Here is a 27,919-nt window from a genome sequence, read left to right as displayed (position 1 = left end):
ATCTACTCTAAATTAGGTTCTGTTATTTTGTGTAATTCTTGAGAAGGGTGATGAGTGATAGTTTGTGACCCAGTGTTGCTGATTTCAATGGTTATGTACAGGCAATCAAATGCACATAAATCATTTGTTAAATCTAAAAAAAGAGACTAGAAAAGCAAAAACACCCAACAAAAGCAAATCAAATCCATAGATTTGATCCAAGACCTGGTGGTTTCTGATTGGCTGATAGTAATAAGGCAGCAAAATAAAAAAAAGGCAGTAAAACAGAAGTTTAAAAAAAAGTTATTATACAGGAAAAAATGGTCTTTGGTGCTCTCTTGTACTGAGAAAGAATGTTTTGCAGAAAAAAGGATAAAAAAAACAAACAGCAGTTTATCTGATGCCCTGTCAACTTCTAACTTTACAAGAGGAAACACTTCTTAAACATGAGCTCTAAAATTTTGTGCACACTACATGAAATGTGAAATGTTTTTAAAGAAAAAAAGAAATAAAAGAATTACATGACATTACTTCATTCACAGGAAATCCTGCACAGTGCAAATAATGAATGCGCCCCCCCCCCCCCCCCCCCCCCCCAATATCGATTACAAGTAAAGAGGAAAAGTATTTCTAATGTTGTGCAACAGTATCATGCATCAGATCACTTAACATGAGACAACACAAGGAGGCAACGGGGTCTGTCTCAGATGTGACTGAGTAAATCCAAATACTTGGTCCTACAATATGTATTATTTCAAATGATTTCTGAAGAAGTCTGTTCAACACTTTGTTTATTTTGTGGGTCATTTTTATAACATCTATACAATATTAACCACTTCACACTCCACTCTCAAGGATCACAAAAACATCCATTGACTGAAGGGTAGGGGGGCTAGTCACTGGAGAACAGCGCTTGGGTTTCCAGTTACATGGCTTTCCTGATTATATGCTGTTTACCTGCATCATTGTTATATACTGTGATAATAGCACCACTCCAACAGATAACACTGCCTTGTTATGAATACCAGGAAACACAGAGGGGGACAGCGAGGGGGATCTGTATTAGTGTTGGCAAAACTGTCAGAAAGATGGTTCCTCATACAGGAGATAAATTGCTGTGTGGCTTTTATTTTGCCATGACTGCATACTGATGGACAGGGGCTTATGAATGAGTGCATTTCCTCATGACCAGATGTGAAGATACAAGGTTGAACCTCCAATAAGAATTTCCTCAGTGACACTGTGAGAGTTGGGTGGTCCTTTTCAAAGAAATTTTGATTAGCCTTTTTCCTTGTGACCAAATCTGGATGTTTCGGGAAGTAGTTTATGTGGGCTGGTCCTTCTGCAGGGCTGAGATGTCCAGAGGAGGAGGGGCCCGCCCACTCCACTCTTTCAGCTGTCCGTCCTTGAAGAGGAGATTGAGGGCGGGCAGGGGGACGCCAGACTCTGCCGGGGGCTGACTGAGAGGGTTTGACACACCGCTGTCCAGGTCGGAGGGCTGAATGCCGTCCTGCCAACACAGGGCAAAGTTCACAGATCAGGATACCAGGTATAGAACAGGAACAGATGAAATGTGGGACAAGGATACATTTCTCCAGGACATAAAAAGTAGGGAGGGGCTGAGCAGAATTGTTCCTGTCTGATTTATAGCCTGCATGTAGAGTATTTATAAAATGTCGATGCCTTCCAAACACTAAATCATGTTGCTGAAAATGTGTATATAAATGTGCAGGATCCGCGTTTAGTTACAGTTTATCTACAGAAAATCGGCTGCTCTGTGACAGGATGTTCAAAACTAAAACTATGTGTTCACCATGCCTTTCTCCTTAGTATATTTTTATCTTCCATTTCATTTTCTGCTTCACGTTATCTTGATTTTTTTTATCTCTCTCTTCTCCCTCACACACATCCACACATTTTGGCAGTCTGTCAGTACTCAGGTAAAGGAAAAACATGCAGGAAAAAAAACAGATTATTTTTTATCTCAAAGCAGATCTCAGTCTTGTTCCACTCAGATTAGATATGATAATTGTGCTGCATGTTTGTATCTTGTTTTGTTTGATTCATCTCACGTCTTTTTTTTCTTCTCCTTTCTCATGACTTTCAGAACACTGAACTCACAGTACATGCAGAACCTGTACAAAAACACTACTTTATGTTTGATATGTTAATGTTTTTTCTTTCATATCTCAATAAAATAAAATAATAAACTACAGTCGCTTTATTTATCAACAACTAAAGGTCTATTCTTAAACTGGCTTTGGGTCATCACATGATCACAGTATATAAGTTAGTTGCCTACAAAATAATAATTAACTAATGCAAGGTGCAAGAATATAATTCAAAGCAGGATGAGGTTTGATGATGTGGCTACCGAGATCAGTCATGATCTCTGAAAGTCGTCTTAAAGGGCCAGTATGTAGAATTTAGTGTTATCTAGTGGTGAGATTGAAGATTGCCACCAGCTGAATACCCCTCTCCTACCCCTCCCCATTCAAGCATGTAAGAGAAATTACAGTGGCCCTGAAGCTTGTGAAAAATGTGCAAGGCCCCCTTTAAAAATAGTGTTTGGTTTTGTCCATTCTGGGCTACTGTAGAACATGGAGGTGCAACATGGCAGGCTCCATGGAAGAGGACCTGCTCCCTATGTAGATATAAAGGGCTCATTCTAAGGTAATGAAAACACAATGATTCTTAGTTTCAGGTGATAATACACTAATTAACATACTAATGAATACTATACTCCACATCTGCCAAGTCCATTCCACGAGATGCCACTAAATTCTACATGCTGCACCATTATCCATTATCTCACAGCAATGACATTATCTCGTCATCTCACACTAAAATAAATGACAATTTAGTGGTGCTCATATTTAGCTTTGCTTGTTATACCAAACAAAAGATTTAATTATATTGCTTTTCTTTTAGGGATAAAGAAATCTTTCCCAAGATCATAGTGTAAATATCTTGTTATATTGTTATCAATAAGTACTGCTTTTTCCTCACACTGTATTTGACTTTGTGACTAAAAAGAATAAATACTGGTACTGGTCATAATAGTGGTCATGAGTTGGTTCACATCACTGCTGTAACAGATTAAACCAACCGCTATTAAATTAACTTAAATATGATTATTATATGATTATTTTTGATTACTTACCACAATTTTATTCTGTAAATTAAATCTGACTACTAATATTTTCACTGTCTATTTTTATTTCTTTTTGGTGAATAGCCGAGTCTAGTCTCTGGTAGCAACCTGCAAAATACAGATAAGTGTTTTTACCTGGAATGATTGAACGAAGCTCAACACCTTCAGCGATAGCTTTCGGCTTGAGTGAAGTAGCTCTTGAAGGCTGAAAAGACATAAAAGCTTAAGTCTGCCTGCACTGAAACACCCATCTTTACACTTCTCAGTGTTTTAAACAAAAGTGAATTGTGGGTGGTTTCCTTTTACCTCTCGTTGCTGCACAGTTTGTGCGAGGCAATCTTCCGACATACTTTGCGGTTGAGCTCGGAGCTGAAGAGGGGCATGCCGAAGCACAGTTCAAGAGGGACCCACTCATCTTCGGTTGACAGAGCTGAAAGACAAGGATTGTGAATGTGACATGGGACCTTTGGCACACTTAACTCACCTCTCTGCCGACACATCAAACTCTTAAACGTCTGACTAAGTGAAGTTACCTGAAGATATTCTAAAAAACAGGAAATAAATAAACCAAAAAAGGAGGCCTACTGTCCGTCTTTCCTTTGCTCTCTCCATTGTTCTCCTCTGTTACAAGCTCAAAGGACTCAGTGCTGCCATTGGTGTCCAGGCCTCCACCTAGATGGGTGTCTCCTTGGAAAAAGAGCAACAAATATCCATCAGCATTAAGCCACAGAAAGTTGTTTCTGGGAACTGATCAGTTATATTACAGCTTGAACGTCCTTCAGTTAAGAAGCTTCATTAAAAAGCACAACTTTTAAAATAATTTCTGTTTAAATTAAATAAACTTCACTTTTATATGAATAAATGTTAAACAAAAACTGACTGATCACATCAGTATGGGGAAATCTAGAGGTAAAGGCTAAGAATGTTCGATCTGTGTCCATTAGCAAAGGCTATCACAATAAGGGACACAATTATGCAGACAAACAGCATAATTAAAGTGGACTGTGAGCAATCTTTATCTAATTTGCACCATCAGTGCCAATGGCCATGTTACTAATTCAACTATATGGGCCCCATCTTGCGGTCAGCGCACAGCGGATGGCGGGCGTGGCGTATGTGTCTTTGTTAGTTTCCCCCGGCGCAGTTGTCATTTTCTCGCCCTGCGCCCACGTTGTCTAAATAGTAAATGCACTTGCACCAGTCTGTGCGCCTATAGACGTGTTGGTCTCAAAATGAGGTGTGGTAGAGGCACGTCGCTATTTTGAGGCAGAGGAAAGCGATTGCGCTACTGACCAAAAAAAAACAAGTCTAAAGTCACTGGCGCATATCTCTGTGCCTGTTATGCACACATGGGCATGCAGCAGCACACAAACATGCAAAACATCACAAATAAAAGGACCACAATGTGAATTCATATTATGATGTACATTAACATATTAAAAAAAAGTCACAATGACGTGCCACTATGTATCAGAATCAGTCAATCGCAGTAATGATCCATGAAACTGTCAATTTAGTCATGTGACCAATCCTGGTAAATCCACCATCAAACTAACAATCCGCCAAAGTGACAGCACTCCTGGATATTAAAGGGAATGGGAGATGACACTCTGATTGGTTTACCACGCATTACGCCCAAAACACGCCTATGATTAATGAGGGGACTTAAGTCCATCCCTTTTAGACCATGCGCCTGATGCAGTGACCATTTTTCCGCTGTTAAAATAGCAAAACTGGATTTGGACCCGCCCCAAAGGCACTTGCGCCACGCGCTTCACGCCATGCGCTATAGATCGTTAAAATAGGGCCCTATGTCTTGTCTCTGCACTCATACATCAGCATTGTGCACACAGACACATATATTGTCAGAAGCTTTTGTGTTACCTCTGCACTCGGTGCTGTCGCTGCCCCGGCGACGGTGCCTGTTGTTAGAGTTGAGCATGGTGATGTAGCCACACTGGTGCTCCAGGTCCACCTGCTCTTTCAGCTTCTTCAGTGCTTTGTGCACACACATGTTGGAGTAGGAAAACTCTGCACAGGAAGTAGATAGAGAGAAAATACAACCAATGGGCATGCAATCTTGAACTCCAGACAGTCCAAAGCACTCACAGTGATGAATAGGAAACTACAGATAATCCTATTGAGACCACTGCATAAGATGTGAAATCTGTTTCTTTAAATGATGTAAGAATCTGAAAGCAAGCGTATTAGGAGGATGGGACTTTAGTTTTACTTTTAAAAAGGGAAACTTCTGTATGTTTTAACATGGATCCTATTTTCCCATCTTTTGTGTCTAAGTCACTAATTGGGAAACCAGTTTTTGAAATCGGTCCAGCACTAAGCAAGAACACTGGCAGCCATGAAATGGACTGCAATGTAATCCTCTGGGGCAATAGCGGCCTGTCAATGAAAAAGTTGGAGAGGATTGCTGGGAGGAGTTTGTTGTATTGGAGTACAGAAAGTGTAGCTTAGTGTTGTGTAATTAAAATTTTAATAAAAAGTCATGGTCGAATATTTAGCTAATTTCAACAAGTCAACTCTCACAAGAATTCAGAACGAGACTTCTCCTTGGGCGAGACAAACAGACCGGATCAAGCGAAGGATAAAGAAAAACTTTATATTTCTCTATAGAGTTTCCATAATGTTGTCAGACACTTTAAGAACAGTCTGAGCCTGTCAGTGGTAAAAACAAGCACTTTTAGTGGATGGATATTGATGTGTTGCTATTGTTCCATCAGATTACATTGCAGCCTGTTTAACAAAGCTCTAGCTCAATACAGGACCAATTTCAAAAACGGGTGTCCCCATTAGTCACTTAGACACAAAGAGATGGGAAAATAGGATCCAGGTTGAAAAATACTGAACTTTCCCTTTGAGCTTGACACAGATTCAGAAAGAAAAGGCTTTGGAAGATTCAAATCCTTCCCATAATGTTTGTCGAGTTAAAACCTTAAAGCCAAACTGAATATTTGAAGTCACCAGAGAGAGGATCATTGCTTGGTGGAGGCGTTGGGAATATACTAATACTGATGTTACTGGTGTAAATTTGCAATGTTATCTGTTAATCCTGCTCTTTACACAAGGTAAGTGTGCCCTGTACCTGTGAATCTTTGCTGAACACTCTCAGTGTGAAGTCAGAAAGTGAGAATCTGTGGTTTTTAGCCTTTTAGGGTTTGTTTGTTTGGTTTTTTTGGTTTTTTTAAGCGTACCTGATCAAAAATACTTTTGTGACTGCAGCTAAATCCGTCATTACTTTACTTTTAAATAAAAACATTATGACCTTTTATTGATTACCACTTCTCATTCTGTGAAAATTACACAAACATAATTAGTTTTCATGGAAATAAAAGAGCATTCCTCATTATAATTTGCAGACAACTATATTAGTATATTAACTCCAGGATTGTACTAATTCTATTTGTTTGACTGAATTATTCTTCATTACACGGTTGACATATCATAAACAAGTGTAACATATAAGCACACAACAATTTACCTCCCTTCAGATCCTCCTCATCAAAAGGGAAAGGGATGTGGACTGTTTCGCCATGGCCGTGCATACCATGACCCTGCGAGTTACAAACAGGTATATTTAATATCCACACAGTGAGATTTAATCGCTCATTATGTGAATTACTGAAAATACAGAACATTAGAGTATGTAATGTTCATTCTGAGATGACCTGATGCCCCTATTTTTTTTTAAAAAAAAGCCCATTTACCTGGATGAGCACAGCAGAGTGTGTGAGGGCATCATTGAGCATGGTCAGCACATTGGACGTAGGGACGACGCCAGGGTCATGACCCCAGGAGGTGATCAACAATCTGTCGTAGCCCTGAACAGAGAAAAAGAGAGGATTCTTCCAAAGCTGGTAATAGCATCAGAAACATCAGTAGTGTGCCCTAATGGTTCACAGCATAATGAGAGCAACAAACTGAATAATTCTGAACTTAATACGTTTTTTAAGTTCCTTAAGATTCTTTAAAATGTATACAGGTATCTGACCTCAGAACTTACTTTTTATATTAGAAATCATTCAATGTGGGAAATGAAAAATAATGTTGATGGGGAGGAAACATCCATCGTCTATTGAAGTCAACATGTCAACTTGCCAACCTCCCACTATGCCAGTGATGAAAATAATTAAAATTCCTGCCTCGCACTTTACATGCTACAACTTTTGCAAGGCTCAGTCAGAACTTCAGATCTCAGTTTCTGAACTTATTTATTCCTGGTTTCAATTGTAATTTTTAGCTGTGACAAGTAGTCTGTTTTTCACTACAGCCAGACTTACTGTGAAGAAAAACAAGAAGGTGAAAACATGTTACCAAAGAGTGACCCATTTCCATGATATTACCTGTTGTCCCCTGAGAATTTATTGCATTAAGTACTCTTTTGTTCCATGTCTCACATTCCCAGGATATCTCTGAGATTCCAACACAACTTGGAGGCCACAGAGGAGGAAAACGCAGGTGTGTGGTGAGCTACAATACAGCTGTGATTGTGATACAACAGGTGCATTTTTTTTTTTAAAACAAAAGGTTGACCTCCCAACAGAAAAGCCAAGGTCAAAATTGAAAAAGGTATGCGTCAAAGATGAATGAGTATCCAGTCACATCTTTGATCACATGCAGACTTTTATTTTCCTTATTGTGTGTGTGGTTTATCTTATATGACTTCAAAGGGAGATTTATTTCTCTTATTTTTGTATCAGCATACATTTACTTATTCAGCGATGTACCTACAAGCCTGATTAATTATTAATCCGGGCTAACCTGGAATATGTCCGGAAGTTTGCGGAGCCTGGAGCCTTTGGAGAGCAGCAGAGACGGCGGGCCTTGGCCGGTCACATGGTACAGGTACAGCTTGAACCAGATGGAGCTCACCTCGGGGATTGCCGGGCCAATGTGCTGCAGGGAGGAACAAACATGAACACATATAAACATACTTACATATACAGGAGCAGAAGTAATGCACAAACACATGCTTTTCTATCTCATTTCTCATGTAAGTACATATTTCAAATGATCAAAAAAACAACATAAAGACAAGGATGAATAGCTGAGTCTGTGTTCTTCTGTTTAAGAAGTAAACACTGAAGCTGCTATTAGAGGTGTGAGCACAAAACAAAGAAACAATTCACTGAATTCTACTTGATCAATTCCCAGCAGTGTGAGAATAAACAGCAGCGTGAATGGCACAACAAGAGTTTAACTTCATTCCCTCTGTCTTTTTGAGCTCAGCTAGAGAGCTGGACTGTGGCCAGGCAGAGGAATTACTCATGAGCCTCCCATTTCCCTTCCCTCCTCTTACTCTCTACTCACACCCCCCTCTTTCTCTCTTTGTGTAGTCTTGTTGTTGGGGGCAACTGCAGGCTGAGTGCTCACAAAGCATACACACACAGTCACAAATAACCCTGGGCACACAAGTGTGTACACACAGCGAGAGGGCACACACAACCAAACAGTGCACACATGCACAAATCCATGAACTGCCAACTAAAATCCAAACATACAGAGCGCTCATACATCCTAACACACACGCACACACACACACACACACATCTGATCCAACATCCCGACATGCCACATAATATCCCCTCTGCTCTCTCTCCCTCCAGGCATCATACCTGAGGCGTGCAGCTGCTGATGGGTCTGATCTCGTTACTGAGCGGCGCCATCGAGACCAGCAGCTTATAGTTCTTGTTGAGGACACGGCTGCAGGTGGCCTGGTCCAGACCCAGCAGGCTCTCACAGCGCAGCATGTCCAGTGGGAAACCTATAAGGGGAAAAAACAGAGGACACAGATAGAGAGAGTTGGTGTAAAAAAAAAAAGGTTAGGAAATTAATGCAAGCGTTAATATGCATGTATATAGTTTGTGTGCCTTCTGCGATGTACCAGAAGTGCATGAAAGGATGCAGAGGAGGAAGGACAGATAAAGATTCTGTGAGGTGACAAATGTGAATGCAACAGAGAGATATTTTGTTGAGGAGCAATGGATGACATCATGAAAGTTCAGCACAGTCTCTTTCTTGATGTGAAGACAAGCGTTCCCTCCAAAGTGAGATCATATCAGAAGTGTCAACTTGGCACTCTTGGATTTAACAGACACCTCCTGCCTCTAAGGTATGAATCTGAGAGGTGTTCATGAGTTACTGATAATTACAAGATAAATCATTACTAGCTAAGAGGTTTGCAGATGAATCTCAATAGTAAAGACTTGACAGAGTCAAAAGGGGAAAGGAACTGATATTTATCCACAACATATAGGAATAATGGCATTCAACAGCTGATTCAAGCGCACTGAGTGCTGTTTCATGTTATCTAAATCTTATAGTTGCATATATGCTCCCTGATGACAAAAGGCATTACAGTATCAGCCTCTGTGATGGACATTTTCAATTACACATTCATGTGACACGTCGTAGAAAAGAAGAATTTGGTCTGTTAAAAGTTTACAAATGTACATTCATTAGGAATATACATTTTCATTTCTCCTTCAGTGAATAATTATCAGGATCATCATTAGACTCTTGTATCAATTGGAGCTTAGTGATACTTTAGCCAGCAGGCTCTTAGCAGCCAGCAGACGCCAGGAGCAGCAGCTGAGGAGGACTGAGAGATAAGACAATCAGAAGCGAGGCACCAAGCCAAACCAAATAAGCAGCATCTGGTGGCACAATGGCAGCAACACAGTAACTCAAACACTTATTTTATCATCACTGAAGGACTTTACTCTCTGGTGCTCCCTCAAGACAATAAAGCTTTACTCTGGATGTATAGTGTGGTTCTGTAGCCAGAAACATATGATGATATTTAAGAGAAACTATCCAGACACAGGTGAGAGGCTAAACAGACAGTCGATCATTGTTCCCTCAAAAAGAATTTCCAGCCTTATCCAAAACTTTCACATGAAAAGAATACAGAAATTCTTCAGTGCTTGTTGATTTTCCAAGATCAGTTACACAGTTTAAGAATTTAATCATTTAGATTATTTGTTGGCTGGAATTTACAGATCATCTTCTGGCAATGACACCTCACCTTCCCGTAATAAGAGAGTGAGTTAAAAAAAGTTAAAGAGTTGCTGAACAGAAGCCAGAGTTCATCAGTTTCTTTTTTTCTTTTTTGTTGTTGCTAAATTTAACAAAATGTCAGTATTACCTTGACAACTACCTGTACAATTACCATACTTTATGATTAAAGTCATGCCACACAAGCAGTGTGTGTGTGTGTGTGTAGTTTTGATAGTGCTTTTGGAAAACAGCCATTACAAAATGTTTTCTGCATTTTTATCACTCATGACATCACCTGTCAGGAGAAAACCTACTGCAGAAAACAGGCACAGTGTTTCTTTTTTGTTAGCGTGTAGTTAAGGAGCTAGGGAAACCAAAATCAATGTTCATAAATTCAGATTGTGTACTAAAATCAAATCTGCTCTGCAAAGTGGCCTATTTAACACAAGTATGACTTGTAAAGGAGTAAGACACCTCTGGGTGTTGTTGTATTCACCCACAATTGAGAAAGAGTTTGTAACTGTGTAGTAACCTATATTTGGGATATCAGGTCCCTGGTCCTGAGTGAGTTCTTTGTTGTAGCGCAAGAAGAGGATGGTATTTTTCAGGGTCAGAGCGTGGTCAAAGTATCGCTGAGCCTCTCCCTCTGCTGTGCTCTCTACCTGGAGGACAAAGGAACCAGGAAACAAGTTAAAACAAAATTTACATTTGTACCCTAGAAGCTATAAATAATTTACTAATTAACTTATTGTTTTTTTTCCATTGCTTGCTCACCTTTTCCAACTCAGCAAGGAAGCTGTCCAGAGTCTCGTCAGACAGCTTACCCACCTCAAACATGGTCACTGCATGACTCTTCAAGTTCTAATAGGAAGACAAAGAACTGAGTTAATGTCAATTATCAATTTTCATTGTAATTAAAACAACTCAGTTTCTGTATGGCATTTAATATACTGAGAATGTGTGTTTGTCTTTTTGTATGTTTTCAGTCACTAACCGGAGACAGGTTGCCCATCATCAGGAAAGCTGTGAGTGTGGAGTCAAAGAGGAAGGCGATCCTCTTGGTGGGTGCGACGGGGATGCTCAGGCTGCTGACGCTGGCTGTGTCTGCTTCATATACAGAAAGGCAAGCACACATCAACGTCTTCACATTAAACAACACTATCAAACTGTGTATTAACATGTACATGTGGTTAATGAACAGTCACTCTGATGGTTAGTCATGAGCGACCCTACAGTGGCGACTTAACAAGCATAACAAATGTAAAATTACACCAACAACAAGACTGTTTTAGACAAACACCTATTAATGTGAGAATGACTTTCAGAAGCATGGCTGAGCTTTCTTAGGGATTAATTAGCACTGCTGTTTCAAAACTCTAGCAGTAATATTCAGAAAGTGCTTTGTGTGCATACATGAGTACGTGTATTTATGTGCATGCATAGCAGTAAAATGCTTGTGTTTGTGTGTCTTGAGTCCAGCCATCAACCAGACCTTGGTCTTCCAGACTGGTGGTGTCAGTGTCGGTGGCTGAGGAGCCTCCCTCCATGACAGGACTGCCCTGCTCCCAGGACAGCAGCATCTTCTGAGGGTCCATGGTGCTCCTAACACAGAAAACAAAGTCGATTAGACACTCAGACCAAGTATTTACTTTATTTATAAAGGGAGCATGTTCAATTTTAAATGTAAGTGTTATAATTTGACAAATTGGACATTTCACACAAGCTAGTTTTCATCTGCAGTCTCTTGGCAGTTGAGTGCTTCATTAAAGCTCTGATGCTGAACTAATTCAAAATGTTAAACATTTAGAGGATTTTAATTTTCCTAAAGGAGAATGAAGGATTTACAAGATTGATGTAGGTGGACGAGTGGATTTTTGACTCCCCCACCTCAATTTTCCTTGTCCACATGAGACAGTAAATATCCTCACATACTTTAAGTACAAGTGTAACATTTTGCTTCTTTCGTTGTAATTAAAAAACAAGCTGGTCTCCTATCTCTACATTTTGTTTTTAAAAAAAATTGCATGTGCGGTTCTAACATGCATAGAAAAAACATCCCTGCAATGAATTCAACTTATGGGATTCCAATGGATAAAAATATTGTGTCATACTGCTACTGCTTGATTTGTTCCGTGGAATAAAAGAATGAATAGATGCACAATGGTCAGCCTCTACATACTTGAGTCTGTTGAGAGACGGGGCGTTCTTCCAGGTAGGATGGAGCTGCTCTGAGCTGATCACCTGTCCTTTCTTTACAGCAAAGCCGAGGCGACAGTACATGGACACAGCATTCTGAAACACAGTAGAAATACAGTCAACAGACCACACAGGACATGACTGACACCATTTGTCAGGTACTCAAGACACTCTTTTCATGTTACATCATCAAACTGTAAGGCTGAGTGCATTCACGCAATTACAAATAAATTGTAGTTTACTAGTTTTGGTCACTGAACATTGACGGAGAGCAACAATGAGGTTGAAATACAGAGTGATTCCAGCACTTATTCAACCTAACGCATCTTGTGACTGTCAGTGGAGAAATTTGTAGCTTCATCTATAACTTTTTATGCTGGAGTTCTCCTATAACATTGACTTAAAGTGGTAAGTCATTCAGAGGAGGTGACACAGAACTTCATTGCCAGTATAGTGAAAAAAACTCACATTAAAAGTCAGACATCTACATGAATTAAAAATATAAATCACCAATACAAAAAAACATAAAACTAATGTAGTAGTGGCTCTTTTGTGACCGTTTCTAACATTTTTATTTTATTTAGCTGCTGTTTTAATGTTTCACACTACTCTGCACTCTATTATAAAATGGGGTTGACCATTTTAGTGCTAATAAGACTATACAAAGGACAGATAAATATAGCTACAATTTGAACAAAGTTTAATTTACGTGATCTAAAGCCAAATTCTGATAGACTTGTTTCACTGGATACAAGGAGCCGGCTGCAGTTTCACAAATTTTATTCATCAATGTCTGTTTTTGAGAAACAGTCAGAATACTGTTTTGGATAAGGTACTTTCCACTTTGTACTTGGCACTTAACATACAGCTGGCTTTTTCATTATTTATTTTAGGTATACAGGCATCAACTTGCTGCAAAATCTTTTATTCAGACTCAACAGGCCACCCTTGTCAAGTATGGTGGGCTTGATTGCGTTCTACACCTTAATGCCCTGGTGGTGCAAGCTGAGGTCAAATCTTAGCCATCCTCTTATCATGTCTAAAGAAGCATAGCAAAGTAATTTTTTTCAAGTGACCCAGGTCATGAGGTAGTCATTACACGAGAGAAAGTTAAACTCAAGTCACGATGGGGAACGTTGTCCACAAAGGAGGCCTCTCAGACATCTCAGTCATTTCTGAAGTTACAGGGTTTCTCCTGGATAATTGCTGCCACTGTTGCCTTCAACCACTTCTCTTAAGTGCTGCTTTTCAATAGCAGGGATGAGATAAAACTGAGGGGCAGACGAGTTCAGATCCTCACACTGGAAGTCCTAACACTGAGAGGGAGTTTGGCTTTGTGTCTGATAGAGAGTGAATAGGAAACTGAGTGAAACTAGGTCAAACTCGCACCAATTCAAGTGGAATGGTCCTGCTCATCCCTCTGGTAGTGTCAAGGGGCATGATGGATCAAATCAGAAACAATGTGTGTCTGTGTGTCATAGTCTACCTCTCAGGTGTGTGTCTGTACAAGTGATCCAGAAAGAAAACAGACAAATTGTGCAGAAATACTTGCTAGGATACTCCGATTTGCACTCATCTGAACTGCATGAGACTGGAAAAATAGACAGCAATGCCAATGTTCTGCTGTAATAAAATGATGTAATACATATTAAGCCGAAAATCTAATTTAATGATGGCATACCTTTGGAAAGCAAATGCCTACTGCAAAAGAACAAGAAACAAATATCACTGAAAAATGGGTTTAATCTAAACATACCAGATTTGATGATGATCAAAATCTCATTATGGCTCCAAAACATCACTTAGCAAAAAATAAATACACTGCTCTCTTTCTTTTCTTTCAGTCTACAACGCTGCTGCACTGTGGCCTTCAAGTACACAGAGAAGCAAACGGTATTTCTGCAAATCTCTTTGAAAGTCACAGTGGAACCCAGGAAAATAACCTCCTCATTTGTCAGTGTCAGTTTTGAAAGTGGGAATCATACCTCCCAGATCTACCATTTTTCCATCCTCCTGTGAAAGGCAGCAGTTTAGTATATAGGACTCTCACATTCTCCAGCAAGCGGGTACCCACCTTTACTAAGTCCAAGTCGATCTCCAACACGTTCGCCAGCTGAGAGGCGCAGGGGAAGGAAGGATCAGGAGAGAAAAAGAAAAAAAAATAGGGCTTGGTTGAAAAGTTGATCAATAAACACGTCCGCACACACACACACACATATTTCATTCAATGAGAACAGCAAGGGAGCACAGTGAAACACATTTTTAAAGCCTACCTCTGCTACGTTTGTCTGCTCATCAATGGACACAAAGATTTTGTAGAGAAGCGTTTCAAAGTAATCGCCCTGGACGCGGTTCATGACAAAGCCTTCCAGTGGGGGAACTGAAAGACACAAACAGTGATGAACAACTGTGCAAACAATTCCTGAAATATTTTTTTTACATTCTTTAACTTTGGTTCTGCTGCAGTACAACTGTTTCCTCTCAATTCTTTTAAAATATTATAATATTAGATCAAGTCAAATTAGTCATAATACTCGCTTACGGTCTCACAGTTGTACACTGCAGCAGACAAAAACACACACACACACACACACACACACACACACGCACACACGCACGCACACACGTACCTGAGATACAGCTGTCATCAGATATAGGCACATCCAAGTAGATGAAGCCCCGGTTATACAAGCCTGGAGTGAAAGAACAAACATACAACAGCTTTCAACATAATTGTGCCTCTATTTATCTCTGTTGCCATGTTCAGAAAAACTATTTTTACCATACAGATTATCCAATTATTGAACTACTTCTAACCAGGAAATAGTGCTAGAAAATGTTATGCTAATAAAATCTCATTTTAATAGCTACTTGTATTCAAATCACCCTGCGTCTCCTGTATTTAATTGTATTTGTTCCCACTCAATCACCATCACTCCAGTGGGCAGAGGTTCATCACTGTTAAACTGTTCTCTAATAAACATTTAAACTGCGCAGGCACAACCTCGGTCCCTTTGCTGCTTCTTTGAAATTCATACTGGTACCCTGATGATCTCATACTGCAACCTTAGCATCAGCCTTCATGTTTATATTTTAACTAAACATGACTTTTGACCCTTGCTGGAATTTTCATAATAAGAAAACTATTTACATATTAGTGTGTTGTTGTTTTTTTCTTGTATTTGATCCCAAGTCAATATTTCACAAGGAGTGGAGCTTTAGGGGGTCACTCACAGATTCAACACAGAAATCCATCAGAGCTCCTCAATGTGATCAAATAAAACAATTTTCAAAATGCTGTTTTACAAGGACATTAAAGACAAAAGACAAAAAAAAAGATTTACATTAATGAGGGAGACAGACTATTGCCATAGAAGCAACACTACATCTAACTACATCCTCAGTTTTAATTATGGAGTGGATATTAATTAAGGAAGGGAATTTGTTATATAGGGTGAAAAAAGTGTTTTGCATCATTAGAAATAAAAAAAACATCCAAAATCGTGTCACAGGAGATTAGAAAGCAGAACTGAATTTGTTTCACTTTTTGAAAATATATAAGTATATATTATTAAGTATTTTGGCGGTTTGGCGGCTCCTTTTGCTGTGTCAACAGTGAATGAATGTGTATGAATGGTTAGTTTCCTCCTGATAAGACTAGAAAAGTGCTATATAAGGACAGTCCATTTACCATTTTAAGACATTATATGTGCTTAATATTAAAGGAATTAAAGATGTGTTATTAGGGCAATTAGCTAGCACGATGACATTTTGAGTTTTAACATGTGTAGATCTTTGTTTTCAATGGGAAGACACTTTGTGACAGCGACTCACTTAACACCACATTATACTCCATTGATCCAGCCAGCTGAGGACCAGAATCAATCATCTTATCGATGGCTTTCTTCTCTGCTGGAGAACAGATCTGTAATTACAGCAGACACAGACGATATTAGAATATGCTTTTACATGTTTGTTTCCATGAGTGTCAAAAAATCGCCTCCAGTGAACTACAGCGGTAGTGCAGTCTCCTGGAGGATGAATACATTTGCATATTATAACAGTTTGTATTCCTAGACTGATTTTATTTATTCTGGTAGGTAGAAGAACTGTTGGGAACTTGGCAGGTATTTATTTTTAGTCAGATGAAATCTCCACATGCAGTGCAGGGGCGTGTGGGATAAATCGCTGTAGCTTGCTGGGTAACGAGGATGAATTTCAATGAAAGTTAGGACAAAAATCACGCCAATAAACTTGTGAAAAGTGAAAAAACTATGATGGTGAAGAGTGTTGCATTATTATGCCAAGAAGTTGTTTATTATTTGACTGTGTTGACAACACTCAATGGAATAAAGAGGAAGAAGTCTAATACTAATAAGAAAATAAGAAAAGACCAGAAGGACTATAATCTCACCCTGATATCATCCTCAGTGATGTAGCCCGTCTGCGCCACCCACCAAGGCTCCACAGAGATCTCTACCGGCTTGGCAGGTAGCAGGTCCCGTGCTGATTTCCTACGGAAGAATTTCTGACAAAAAGAGACAATGATGGAAGCAATTAAGACGAGTTGGAATCACTAAAATCTCATGAGGAGCAACTGTTGATATTGTCACGGTGAAGATGATTGGTGGAAAAACAATCTTCATGATTTTTAGCTTGGGCATGCTACATATAATAGCTGCTGTAATTACATTAATGAAGTTGTGTGTCATATTCTGTATGCAGTTGGTCATCTAATAACAGTACAATACAATTCAACTATTACATTAAATCTCAGGGCTGCATCTAGACACCATGAATTCTCTTAAAATATTATTTTATAATAATTGTTATAATAGAAACATGTCTCACTTTGGAGGACCTGCACTGGTTCATCAGGTCGATGTACTGGTTTCTCCCAATGCCAAGCAGTCTCAGACCTGTGGGATGATAGGAAAATTATTAAGTAAGTAAAACTCAATCATGCCTCAGTGAAGCAGCCGTGAAGTTGTAATGGCACCGCATTAACACTCTAGCAAATAAATCTGGCTGCAGTACAGCTGGAAAAGTGTGTCTGACATTTTTTGATTACAGTCTCTGAGGCTTTACAAAAAAAAGGGAGAGAATTACAGCAAGAAGCAAATTTTTGTTTTTCAGGATATTTCCAATAACTGGAGAGATACCTTGCGAGCGGTAACAGTGACTCATCCAAACTCTGCAGTGGGAGTATGTCCACACAAAGCCCACAAACCTGCACTGAGATAATCCCCCTGACTGACTGACACACACTTTAAAAAGCACAACACCACATACATACATGGATTTCTGAAAATAACATGCATGCATTTTTTCTATGTCACAGAAAATACTAGTCCATATAGCAAAAAGTTTTATAATCAGTTTAGTGCTGACATGTGCAAATGTTGTCTCTAAATCCCACCACCAGCCAAAGGTGCCCCTCCTCTAACTTGTTCTGTACAGGCCAGAAAGGGGCAGAGCAAAATGTGCTGGGATGGCTGCCAATGCAAGCAGTGACCAGTAAGGGATGTTCAGATTTCGGACTCCTAACGCAGCAGAATGAAAAAAAAGCATATCCTGCTGTTTCCACCAAGACACAGACACAACACACAACACCACGCCCACGTAAACCTCTCTCCCTCTCTCTCACACACACACACACACATACTCATTGCCTCTCTATCCACCCACTACTGTATGACACACTTCCAAAAGTCCTCAGGGAGATCGGAGGAGATAGGCCCCAGCATGCACGGCTCCCGACAGCCTGCTGGCAGCCTTCTGTCTCGACAGCATGAAAGTCCTGTAATGCCAGCACTCAGTCACTGACGGCCGGGCTAACGCTAAAGTATGTTTCGCTAGACAGCAGAAAGTCAAACAACCCTTCAACTGCCCATCCACTTGACTTTCAGCTCTGACGCAATCTTAATTGGGTTTTGCAATAATTTCTGCCGTAGCTCTTCAGGGCCAAAAGCTACAGTTTTTGAGAAGCAATTTTGATTCATCATGAGAAAAGGATTTATCAGTCAATCCAAAAACCAAAGACATTTTTACTTGTATTAGTGATGCAAGTCAGTGGGTAAGAAAACTATTGCTATTGTAAGCCAATAGATCAGGGAAGGATTTGATATTAATTCAAGAGAGGTAGTGGTAGACTCCCTAAAAAAACTCATACTTCAAGTATTTTGAAAACCAAATTACAGAAAGAAATCATAAACACATGGGAAAACAGATGCAGTTCTCAAGGAAACTGTATAAACAACAAGAGGTAGGCTACACCTTTCAACAGGCAGCCACTGGGGGGTGAATTTCCATCTTAAAAATAAAACAAACAAATAAACCATTTGGATTGACTTAACTCTTATAAATGTTCTGTGTTATAAATGCAGTTTGACAAAAGCACATGGTATAAATTTATAAATTGAGTGTTTTTATTATCAATTATCGGCTAATGAATCATTTTGTCTAAAAAAATGTAAGAAAATAATAAAAAAACAAAAAATGGCTGTAACAGGTTCCTGAAGCCCAAGGTGACATCTTCAAATGGCTTGTTCTGTCTGACCAACAGTCTAAAACCAAAAGATATTCAGTTTACTGTTATGTAAATCACAGAGATGTAGATAATAATGATAATTGGGAAGCTCAAACCAATGAATGTTTGGCATTTTTGCAAGAAAAAATATATGTATCAAACAGATGCAAATTAAATTTCTGTCAATCAAATAATCTGTTAATGCTGATTCAGATCTAGTTTCATTACAGGTTTAAAGCTGTATGCACTATGAATAATACAGAAAAGGCTAATAATATTTTAGAATGATCACATGAGCTTTCTGGAAACTTTGCATCTTTTCATAGTACCTGATCTACCACCTGATACACTGACAGCCCTTTAAAGAACTGGATAAAGATGTAGAAAAGTAGTGCGAAGACACACAGAGAGGAGTGGGAGGTACACAGAACCTTGTAAAGTCATTTCAACAGTATGTGAAAGAAGGCAGGGGGGTTGAAAAAAGGAAGAAAAAAACTCACAGTCAGCAGCAGTGAAGTTGGGCAAGGAGTCGTAACTCTTCTCACTGTTCATAATATCCTGGAGGTGCAAAAAAGAAAGAAGAAAAGGAAAAGAAGAATTAAACTAATTTTTTCCTCTCTCCCCTCTTATGTCCCCTGCCTCTGATTAATAACAGGATTAGCAGATCTGGGCGGCCATGCTAATTTCAACTCCCCATTTTCATTAAGTGCTTAAGAGGGATTATGAGAACATGACATAGCCGTCGGCAATTTACTGTCCACAGTTAAAGCTCAGGCAGGTTTAGCTTAGCATGCATCAAAAAGTGGGTGAAGCCTTTTTGTATGAGCTAAAAATGAAAATGGCTCATCTTTACTCATGTTCATGAGCCAAGAAACAACACTGGGCATATTGGTCACATCTGTTCACATTGTGAAATATATCGGATTGCATTATGTAAAGAAATGTATCTCTAATAAACTAAAATCACTGTATATTATTTGTTAAACGAGATCTTTCAGGCCGCATGAACACATGGGCTCAGTGTTTGCAATCTAATTGAGACTGTCAGGAGTCAAGGAGAACCCGGCTGGTTAAAGTCTGTAACAGACTGCTTCTCTGTGAGCCTGGCTGCTCCGATCTCAAACACCAGAATGAGCTTTATCAGTGTGAGCGAGCCGTCACGCAGACAAAGCCCAAACTGACTGCAGAGCAAACAGTGCAGCTTTTCCCTGGGTGTGTTTGTCCTGGGATCAATCCTCAGTGCCTTCATAAGTTGGTGTACGAGGCTTCACTGGACCCTGACTGACACCTAGTGCCTGACTGATGCCAAATCTATCAGCATGGGAAACATTTTACAATACAATCTACTTCAAAACTGCAGAATAGGTTAATGATTTATTAAAAATCAAGTACATCATCTCTCTAAGTACATTTTTAATTGCATGACTCATTCATGGTTGCTAATGACATACACATTTCTCCTCTATATAAATGCTCACTGCACAATAATTAACACAAAAGAAAAAGCTTTCAGTAGATCTATTCAGGTCTACCATATAATATGGTATGCTACCATTTTCCAAGTGACAAAGAACACATTACACATGACAACAGGGAGCTATAAGAAGCTCAGATCTTATTATTGTTTCCGACAAAACCTGGTTTCTTGGAATCCTTGTTTTGTCTGAAATTGCCGCTGTGGTTTCCAGGGATGTCAAAAATGTGGACATTGTTCAATTTAAATTAACAGAGAGTGGATGTTTCCAAACTAATTAGAGAATTGTTGCTGCTGCACAATAAGATTTCCTGCTCTGTGCCTTTGAGTTTACCCCGCTCATTGTTCTAAGAGAACAGAGCAGACGGAATTGTGAAATCACCAATGGTAGTATCTTGAGGTTCAGAAAAAGAAAAAGAAAAAAAATCAATGCAAGTCTTGAGAATCCACCTGAGCTTTCACATGGTGCATGCACAAAGCTGGTCAGGTGTTGTGAAAAGCTGCCTACCAATTTTATAATAACAGAACAGTAGTAAAATAAGTAGCTAAAGCTAAGCCCTTCCACATCAAACAATCATCTCACCGCCTCTGTTCTGCAGTGCGGCACAAGTTGCTCACCTCCATGATTCCTATGTAATATGAGAACGGAGTCACTCGCAGCCCTTTGACCATGATGTCAGACAGGTGGTAGGGGTACAGCATCAGGTGCTCCCGGCTGTACTTCAGCAGCTCCTCATAATACTTACGCTCATCCTTCCTCACGTGGCGCACTGCTCGTAAAACACACACACACACACAGACACACAGCAGTTAGTCGATCTATACTGGATCAATGCAGGTTAAAAAAGGAATATTGATCCCAAACAACCTCTAGAAGGTCACAAGGGAAATAATACAAATGATTCAATTAAGTGTATATAATTACATGATTTTTAATGACATTACTTAATTGGTAATATAATCAGTTTCTTGATCATTGGAGACAAGCACACACACATACAAGTGTACCAAGAGGGGAAAGTAAGCATTTCTGTAACTTCATGTTTCTTTGTTGCCTGTCTGCTGCAGCAACAAACACATCTGGCTCATATACAAACTTTACTTACTTATTCATGAGCCATAAAATGCAAAAGAGGTCAAAACACCAGCAACACTTGTAGTTTAAAGATCAACTTTATTGTTAGATCAATGCTTTTCAGCTTGAAAGCCAAAGCCAAAACATAGTAGCATATAAACCAATAATAAATTGTTCAATATACTATGTGTTGCTGGAGTTTTGATCTCTTTAGACTTTTTTTTTTTCATTCTCCTTTCGCCTTGGAAGTAGATGAAGTTGTGCCAGAAATCCGACCCTGCTTCTGAGCCATAAAATGCAAAATAATTTGTTCTTTTAAAAGGGGCCCTCTATTGATTTCATACAGTTCATGTATCACAAGAAGACCTACTCAACCAGGGAGGACTGCAGATCATATCTTCTTCTTCTCTGGACAGGACTTTCTAGAGTCTTTGAGAAAATACTGGTAGCTCTGTCATCAAACTTATATCAACTTGGGCTTGGACACAACAATTTACTGCTGCATTGAGGAAGTTGCAAAACATTGCTGTTTACCAGGTAGGGAGGATCTAATGCCATGTTTATGTCATATTGAAGGTACCGCAAGTAACAGTTTCCAACCAGCTGATACACTGATGTCAAAGGTGTAACTACAAACTGAGGAATTCTTTTGAAATCCTATGTATCCGACTTACGTTGTTTACAATTACAGAAGTGCCTGAAAAATCAAATAAACATGGATGCATCACATCAGCCAATGTCCATCAGGAAATATCACCAAATGAATCAGCATGGTGTTATATTGTTAATTGCACAGTACTTTTAACCTTCACAAGACTACATCTGCAATCATACATCCAATGATGTAAACACGCACATTAATCTACCATCCAGTCCATATGACATGAATGAGGTATAATAAAAGATGTTACTAAATTGCATTGTAGGAAATGTAGGATCCAGAATTTTTGCTGCTTCATCCATCTTTGACACTAAAAGTCAGAATATCTCCTGCACAGATTTTGATCATTCTTTTTTTAATGAATATCTTGCAAGTTTACACAATACTGAAATGCTAATGTAACCCTTTAATGTCATACTTAAGCATGATGTGTCCACAGTACAAGGTGTACATTTGGCACAGGTGTGAGGGACAAGTTTGCTCACCTAGGTTATTGCGGAATCGCAGCTGGTTGCGGATGCTGTAGAGCAGTACATGTTTCTCATATTCACGTTGAGAGTTCCCCAAACTCTGCAGAGGAAAAACACAGCATGGGTGAGGAACAAGGGTGAGGACAAAAATAAGCTTCTGGGCACACATTAACCCTCCTTTTCCTCCTACTGCCTGTGCAATGTGTACAGTTTTTGTATGGTGGAATATTACATGGCCCCAGATTTATTTCATTAAATACATAAATTTGGGATAATGCAAATCTGAAATAATAAGGGTCCAGTAGGTAAGGCTGGGCAGTAATTGATGTTATGCTTTAGTAATCCATAACTCACAATTTTCTCTGATTGCACCAATTGGGTACACTAAATCGCTATCAGCAACAACACTGTTAAGCAGATCAGGTATCAGCCAGGAAGTGATCCACATTAAATTCAATTGAATGAACATCAATGTTTTTGCTCACAGTTACATTCAGAGTTTTAGCACTACTGTTACCCCTGGCCTTATGTTAACTTTCATGTAAACTGTTCCAATAACTTGAAAAAATATTGATATAGATTGATACTCTGTATAGTAGCCACATGCCTCAGTGCTTGGGGGGCTCTTTCACACCATCAGCCATCAGACTGTACAACACCACAGCTCCCAATACCTCCCAATCCCAGTAAAAACACTCATGCTGTCCTTACTATGTTAATCCCAGGAACATTGCACACATCTGAGGAATGTCTGCATATTTCACATTTTTACATTGCAGATGCATTTACACAGAGATCGTTTACTGTATATAGTATTTTATTTTATTTATCACTTTCACCCTTACACTGCTACTTTTTTCCACCGTGCTGCTGTGTAAATTTTTTATTTCTCTCAAGGAGGATCAATAAAGATACATCTTATATCAGAATCAGTAAAAAGTTGAATCGTTGCATCTCCCATCTTTTTAGTTTAATTAGTATACAAACCAGTTGATGCAACTTGGACTTGCAGGGCCCCTGGAGGTCTGGGGCCCCATGAGTTTATATAACCCTGCTTTGGAGAACAGAACACAGGGACAGATGCAGCTCAAACTGCATGCAGCCGCTATTATCGACTATTAATAGCTTATAACATCCTTCCTATTTTTCGACATTGCAAGTCCCCAAAACATAACCGTGCACACAGGTGTGATTGCAGCATCTGCAGGTGACACAAACATATGCTATAATCATGTGGCGCCACCTATTAAACAACCTGTCTAGTGATGCCAGTGTTGCTCAGCAAAGGCAGCGGAGCTCCAGAGGCTGCACTATAACGCTGGGTCAGTTATGGCTGAACAGTGAAACCTTCTGCAGAGGAAGGAGCGGGTGGTGCGACAATGCCAGCCGCTGGAGAGAGAGGAGAGCACCGCGGTGACATTGACAGCCCCCCCCACCCCCCCTTTTTCGCCTCTCGCTCCGGGACACAGCGGGGCTCGCCTCTCCCCCTGACCCGCGGTGTGGTTAAAGCACAGTACCTGTTTGACATTAGCTGGAAGCTTGGTCCACGGATAATTCTGCCTGATGTGAAACTCCACGTCCGTGTTCATCGCTAGCTGGCTGGCTAACAGCAGGCTCTAAGAGACGATCTGAAACGGGCTCACGGGAAAGTCCACGGTGACTTTACCCCCCCGACACCCAACAACAGAGCGAGGCTGCTCCCGGTTTGAAGATATGTTTTATCCGGTGATTATTTTCCTTTACAATAAACCTTCACTTCCTTGTTGTATTTTCGAAAGGGCTGTTCGTCACGCTCGTGGCCACATACGTCACTTCCTGTCGAGGCGTGACCGCCGCTATGAATGGACCTCGAGGAGCATAGAGCAGAACACATACCTGTGTTATGTAACAAAAATCACTATTATTTTATATTATTCACTATTTATCTTAATTTATGTTCGTGTTATACTTTAATATATTGTATTGCTTATTTATATTTATTTATTTGACTTATATATTTATTTTGGTATTAATTCATTTATTTTTCTAAGGATACCTGTAGCCTAGTTAGTGAAATGTTGACAACAAAAAAACCCAAACAAATAAAGAAAAAGAAACCAAAAAAAAAAGAAAAGTGTGGAGCAGATTTAGAAGTTGAGTAGATCCAGGGCTAAGCCCAGAGCGCCCAGGGCTGGGGACAATTTTTTTACATGCACAGAATTTAATTTTACTGCATTGTATGACTGATTGTATGACTGATGCAAACATTAGTAGGGAGTAGTAGTAGTTTATTTTGGTCCTTATTAACAATTTTCCAAAAACAATGCACATAGAAATAACAATAGGGAATTACATTAAAAGTAAAGTAAAAAATATTAAATTCATTTTTGCTTTCACTCTGTAACGCTGCCTCAACTGAAATGTCTTCAGAAGTTTTAAAACTGTTATAAACTCACTCAGATTCAGTCAGCAGCTGTCAGAAGAAATAACTTCAACCAGATTTTTTTTTTTTTTTTTTTTTTTTTTTTTAAAGACTCAGAGCTTTTGAGAAAACGTTGGGTGCTGCAGCCCCAAAAGCCACCCCTAACTCCATCCCTGGAAAGGAGAGCGCTGACTCAGTGTACAAGTACTACTCCTTTGAATCTAGTTGATTTTTTTTTTGTATCCAGTCCACTGAGGTCTTGTGGATGGAAGTGCACCCATCTTTTCATGTAAGAAATATTTCACATCTAAAATCTTGAGTTTTCAATGTTAGACTACTGCTTGAAAATGTAATTTAATAAAAGAGATACAAGAGGTCAGGTGTTGTTGGGATGAACACCCAAAGTTGACATTACTCTATATTATTTCTCTTATCAACAAATTACATTAAAAGACTAAAACCAGTGATGCATTTGTCTGCTTTCCAACATCACAGCTGAATTGTGTGTGACTCTACACTCCAAGCCCATTCATTCTTACTGAAGACGCACATACACACTCGTTTGCCACTTTTGCCAAGTGACTGACATATTAACATAGCTTTCAGATGCCTCGGATGAATGAGAAGTCTTAATAGCAGACATCTCCAGTTGCTCACTTTTCCTGATTGCTAAATCAAAGTTTCAGACTTTTATGACCCTTGACCTCATTTTAGAGGTCAGATATTTTTTGCGTGAAGTAACCAGGTTGAAGAGCTGTAAGATAAATGCTGTTGAGTTACTTGAGGATAGATAACCAGGAATAGTGTCTGGTCATGCTGTTTACTGACATGTCTTTAACATGCATTCATACTGTATTAGAGCCTCTATAACACTAGGCATCATGGTCAAAAATTATATTTAAAGAATTTAAGCTGTTTTTGTTTTTTTTAATTCGACTAATAACCGTTGGGCAAATAACCAAAGTAAATAACACTTTCTTTTCAAAATGCAATGAAAGCTCAAAAAAACTCAAACTTAACCACATGCACACATTACTGTTGTTCCTGAGCTCTGTTGGTGCATTTTAATAGAAGTCCCTACTCCCAAGAGTAGCCATGAGATTTTCTGCCACAGGAAAATCCATTTATCAAGACTATGGGGTTTTATGCTCGTAAGATAGAGTCGAAACTAAAAAAATTATAATCTCCACCCTGCACAGGTCTCTACCTACATCTTTTTCAAAAAAGTGTTCTTTGTCAGATTTTTTAGCTTGGTTGTTTAAGGAGTCTAAAGTGCACGCTATGACCTATGAGGCTGTGACTTAGTAATTGCTAACAGAGTGTAGGATTTCACCATGTGACAAAGTCCACCAATCCTCTGTGTGCTTGCATGTCATGATGTCTTACTCGCTGACAGCTCACTTTCTTGTAGCTATGTCATTCAATCTGTCCACATGTAACTCCAGTTCCTTGTCATATGCCACTAAACAAACATGACAATAACTCATGTCGCTGCCCTAGGAGCTGCATGATGATATAGAAATCTGTGTTTGTGAGATATAGAAATGACAACTTGAGAGATTGTGAGGAAAAAGCTCTCTCTCTCTCTCTCTCTCTCTCTCTCTCTCTCTCTCTCTCTCTCTCTCTCTCTCTCTCTCTCTCTCTCTCTCTCTCTCTCTCTCTCTCTCTCTCTCTCTCTCTCTCTCTCTCTCTCTCTCTCTCTTGGAAAATCTTTGTGGAAACATGGGGTTATGACATAAAAGGAGAATATATTTCATTATTCTTTTAATCTTTACCATCAGTGACTTCAAATAATGTTACAGGAGATTCTGTCAAGATTCATTCTTATCTTTCAGCAAGGTATGAGAGAGCTCATCTGCTTGTTTCTATACAGTATATCACTGTTTCCCAACCTTTTGGGCTTGTGACCACTTAAAATGAAGCAAATACCAAATATGGGTAGTTTTTCTTGTCAGATTGTTTAATTTGATTAAAATTTGATTCTTCCACTTATTCAAACAGCTGTCTGAATAAGTGGAAGAATCTAATTTTTGACCAGAAAAAAGTAAAAAAAAAAAAAAAAAAATTAGGGTTTCTTTGTAAGAATTTACATATCATCAAGTCATTTTCATCTATAATTAAATTTTAATTACCTTTTTTTATGACAAGTGAAGAAACAGGTACAGTGAGTCATGAAATGTGTCAGTCCTGTACGTGATAGAAGGAGGCATTTGCTGCTCAAGAATGAAGAAAAATAAAACTTGATATTATTATGAATACATGAAATAAATTGACTTACATTGGAGACAAAATATTACATACAAGTTTTTAACATTTCTGTTACATGTTACATTTCTGTTACATGTGCTTAATAATTAATTTGCCTAGATCAATACCACTCTCATATTTTAAAGAGACCTTAAAGAGTACGGTTTAGACCTGCTCTATGTATAAAGTGCCCTATTTGCAGTCTTTGTGCTAAGCTAAACTAACTGGCAGCTGGCTTGTTCAGTTATACTGTGAAAACATGAAAATTGTATCAAACTTCCCATCAAGAGAGATTCAAGACACAAGATTGTATTGTCGGTCAAAATAGACAAACAACAGAAAAAGCAAAATGGTAAAACGGTCACAGTAAAAATGACAGTAAAAATAAAATGAGTGCTAAAATCAACAGGCTACTGTTAAAATACAAGTTTAGGTGTGAATATCTGTATGTGTCTAATTTGAATGAGTGTATTTCCCCAAATGTGTAACTATTCCTTTAAGAACAAAAGACTTTAACTTAAGTCAGATGCAAAAATGACTTGGTCCAGAGGAGAATTTTTCTCATTCCTAATCTTGTGACACCAGGTCCAGGTAACCTAAACCATTGACTTCTATATACTGCATTATTTTATTGGGGTAGTTTTTTTTTAATTGAGTAAATCAAAGTATAGACAATTATAAACTAAATTTCTTTAAGTCAAATATGGCACTGTGGAAGC

The 27,919-nt window shown here is 39.0% G+C and overlaps 1 protein-coding gene across 2 annotated transcripts; it reads right to left on the bottom strand.

Annotated features, from left to right (window-relative positions):
• Positions 1 to 670: 670 nt before the first annotated feature.
• fam91a1 (family with sequence similarity 91 member A1) lies at positions 671 to 24,320 on the bottom strand. 2 transcript variants are annotated; one of them, XM_053333742.1, is made up of 24 exons: positions 24,070 to 24,320; positions 22,568 to 22,652; positions 20,965 to 21,116; positions 19,373 to 19,430; positions 17,195 to 17,262; positions 16,758 to 16,871; positions 16,178 to 16,268; positions 14,974 to 15,036; positions 14,617 to 14,723; positions 14,418 to 14,456; positions 12,327 to 12,439; positions 11,640 to 11,749; positions 11,142 to 11,254; positions 10,922 to 11,008; positions 10,680 to 10,809; positions 8,764 to 8,912; positions 7,910 to 8,044; positions 6,856 to 6,969; positions 6,630 to 6,702; positions 5,018 to 5,164; positions 3,719 to 3,820; positions 3,440 to 3,563; positions 3,269 to 3,338; positions 671 to 1,489 (listed from the first exon to the last, which is right to left on the bottom strand). In XM_053333742.1, the coding sequence occupies exons 1-24, from the start codon at positions 24,139 to 24,141 to the stop codon at positions 1,304 to 1,306; spliced, it is 2,502 nt and encodes an 833-aa protein (XP_053189717.1). In that variant the 5' UTR covers positions 24,142 to 24,320; the 3' UTR covers positions 671 to 1,303. The 2 variants fall into 2 exon arrangements, with proteins under 2 accessions (XP_053189717.1, XP_053189718.1); XM_053333743.1 differs by having other exon boundaries at positions 11,142 to 11,251.
• Positions 24,321 to 27,919: the final 3,599 nt, after the last annotated feature.

This window comes from Scomber japonicus, chromosome 15, assembly GCF_027409825.1.
Source record: "Scomber japonicus isolate fScoJap1 chromosome 15, fScoJap1.pri, whole genome shotgun sequence".
Taxonomy (NCBI): Eukaryota; Metazoa; Chordata; class Actinopteri; order Scombriformes; family Scombridae; genus Scomber; species Scomber japonicus.
This window is presented reverse-complemented; position numbering and strand designations above follow the sequence as displayed.

Coding starts and splice junctions, on each gene's coding strand:
- fam91a1 (XM_053333742.1), bottom strand. CDS start 24,141: ATGAACACGGACGTGGAGTTTCACATCAGGCAGAATTATCCGTGGACC. Junction 19,431..20,964: donor ATTACATAGGAATCATGGAG/GTGAGCAACTTG, acceptor TTGCACCTCCAG/GATATTATGAACAGTGAGAA. Junction 15,037..16,177: donor GGAGTATAATGTGGTGTTAA/GTGAGTCGCTGT, acceptor CTTTCACTCCAG/GCTTGTATAACCGGGGCTTC.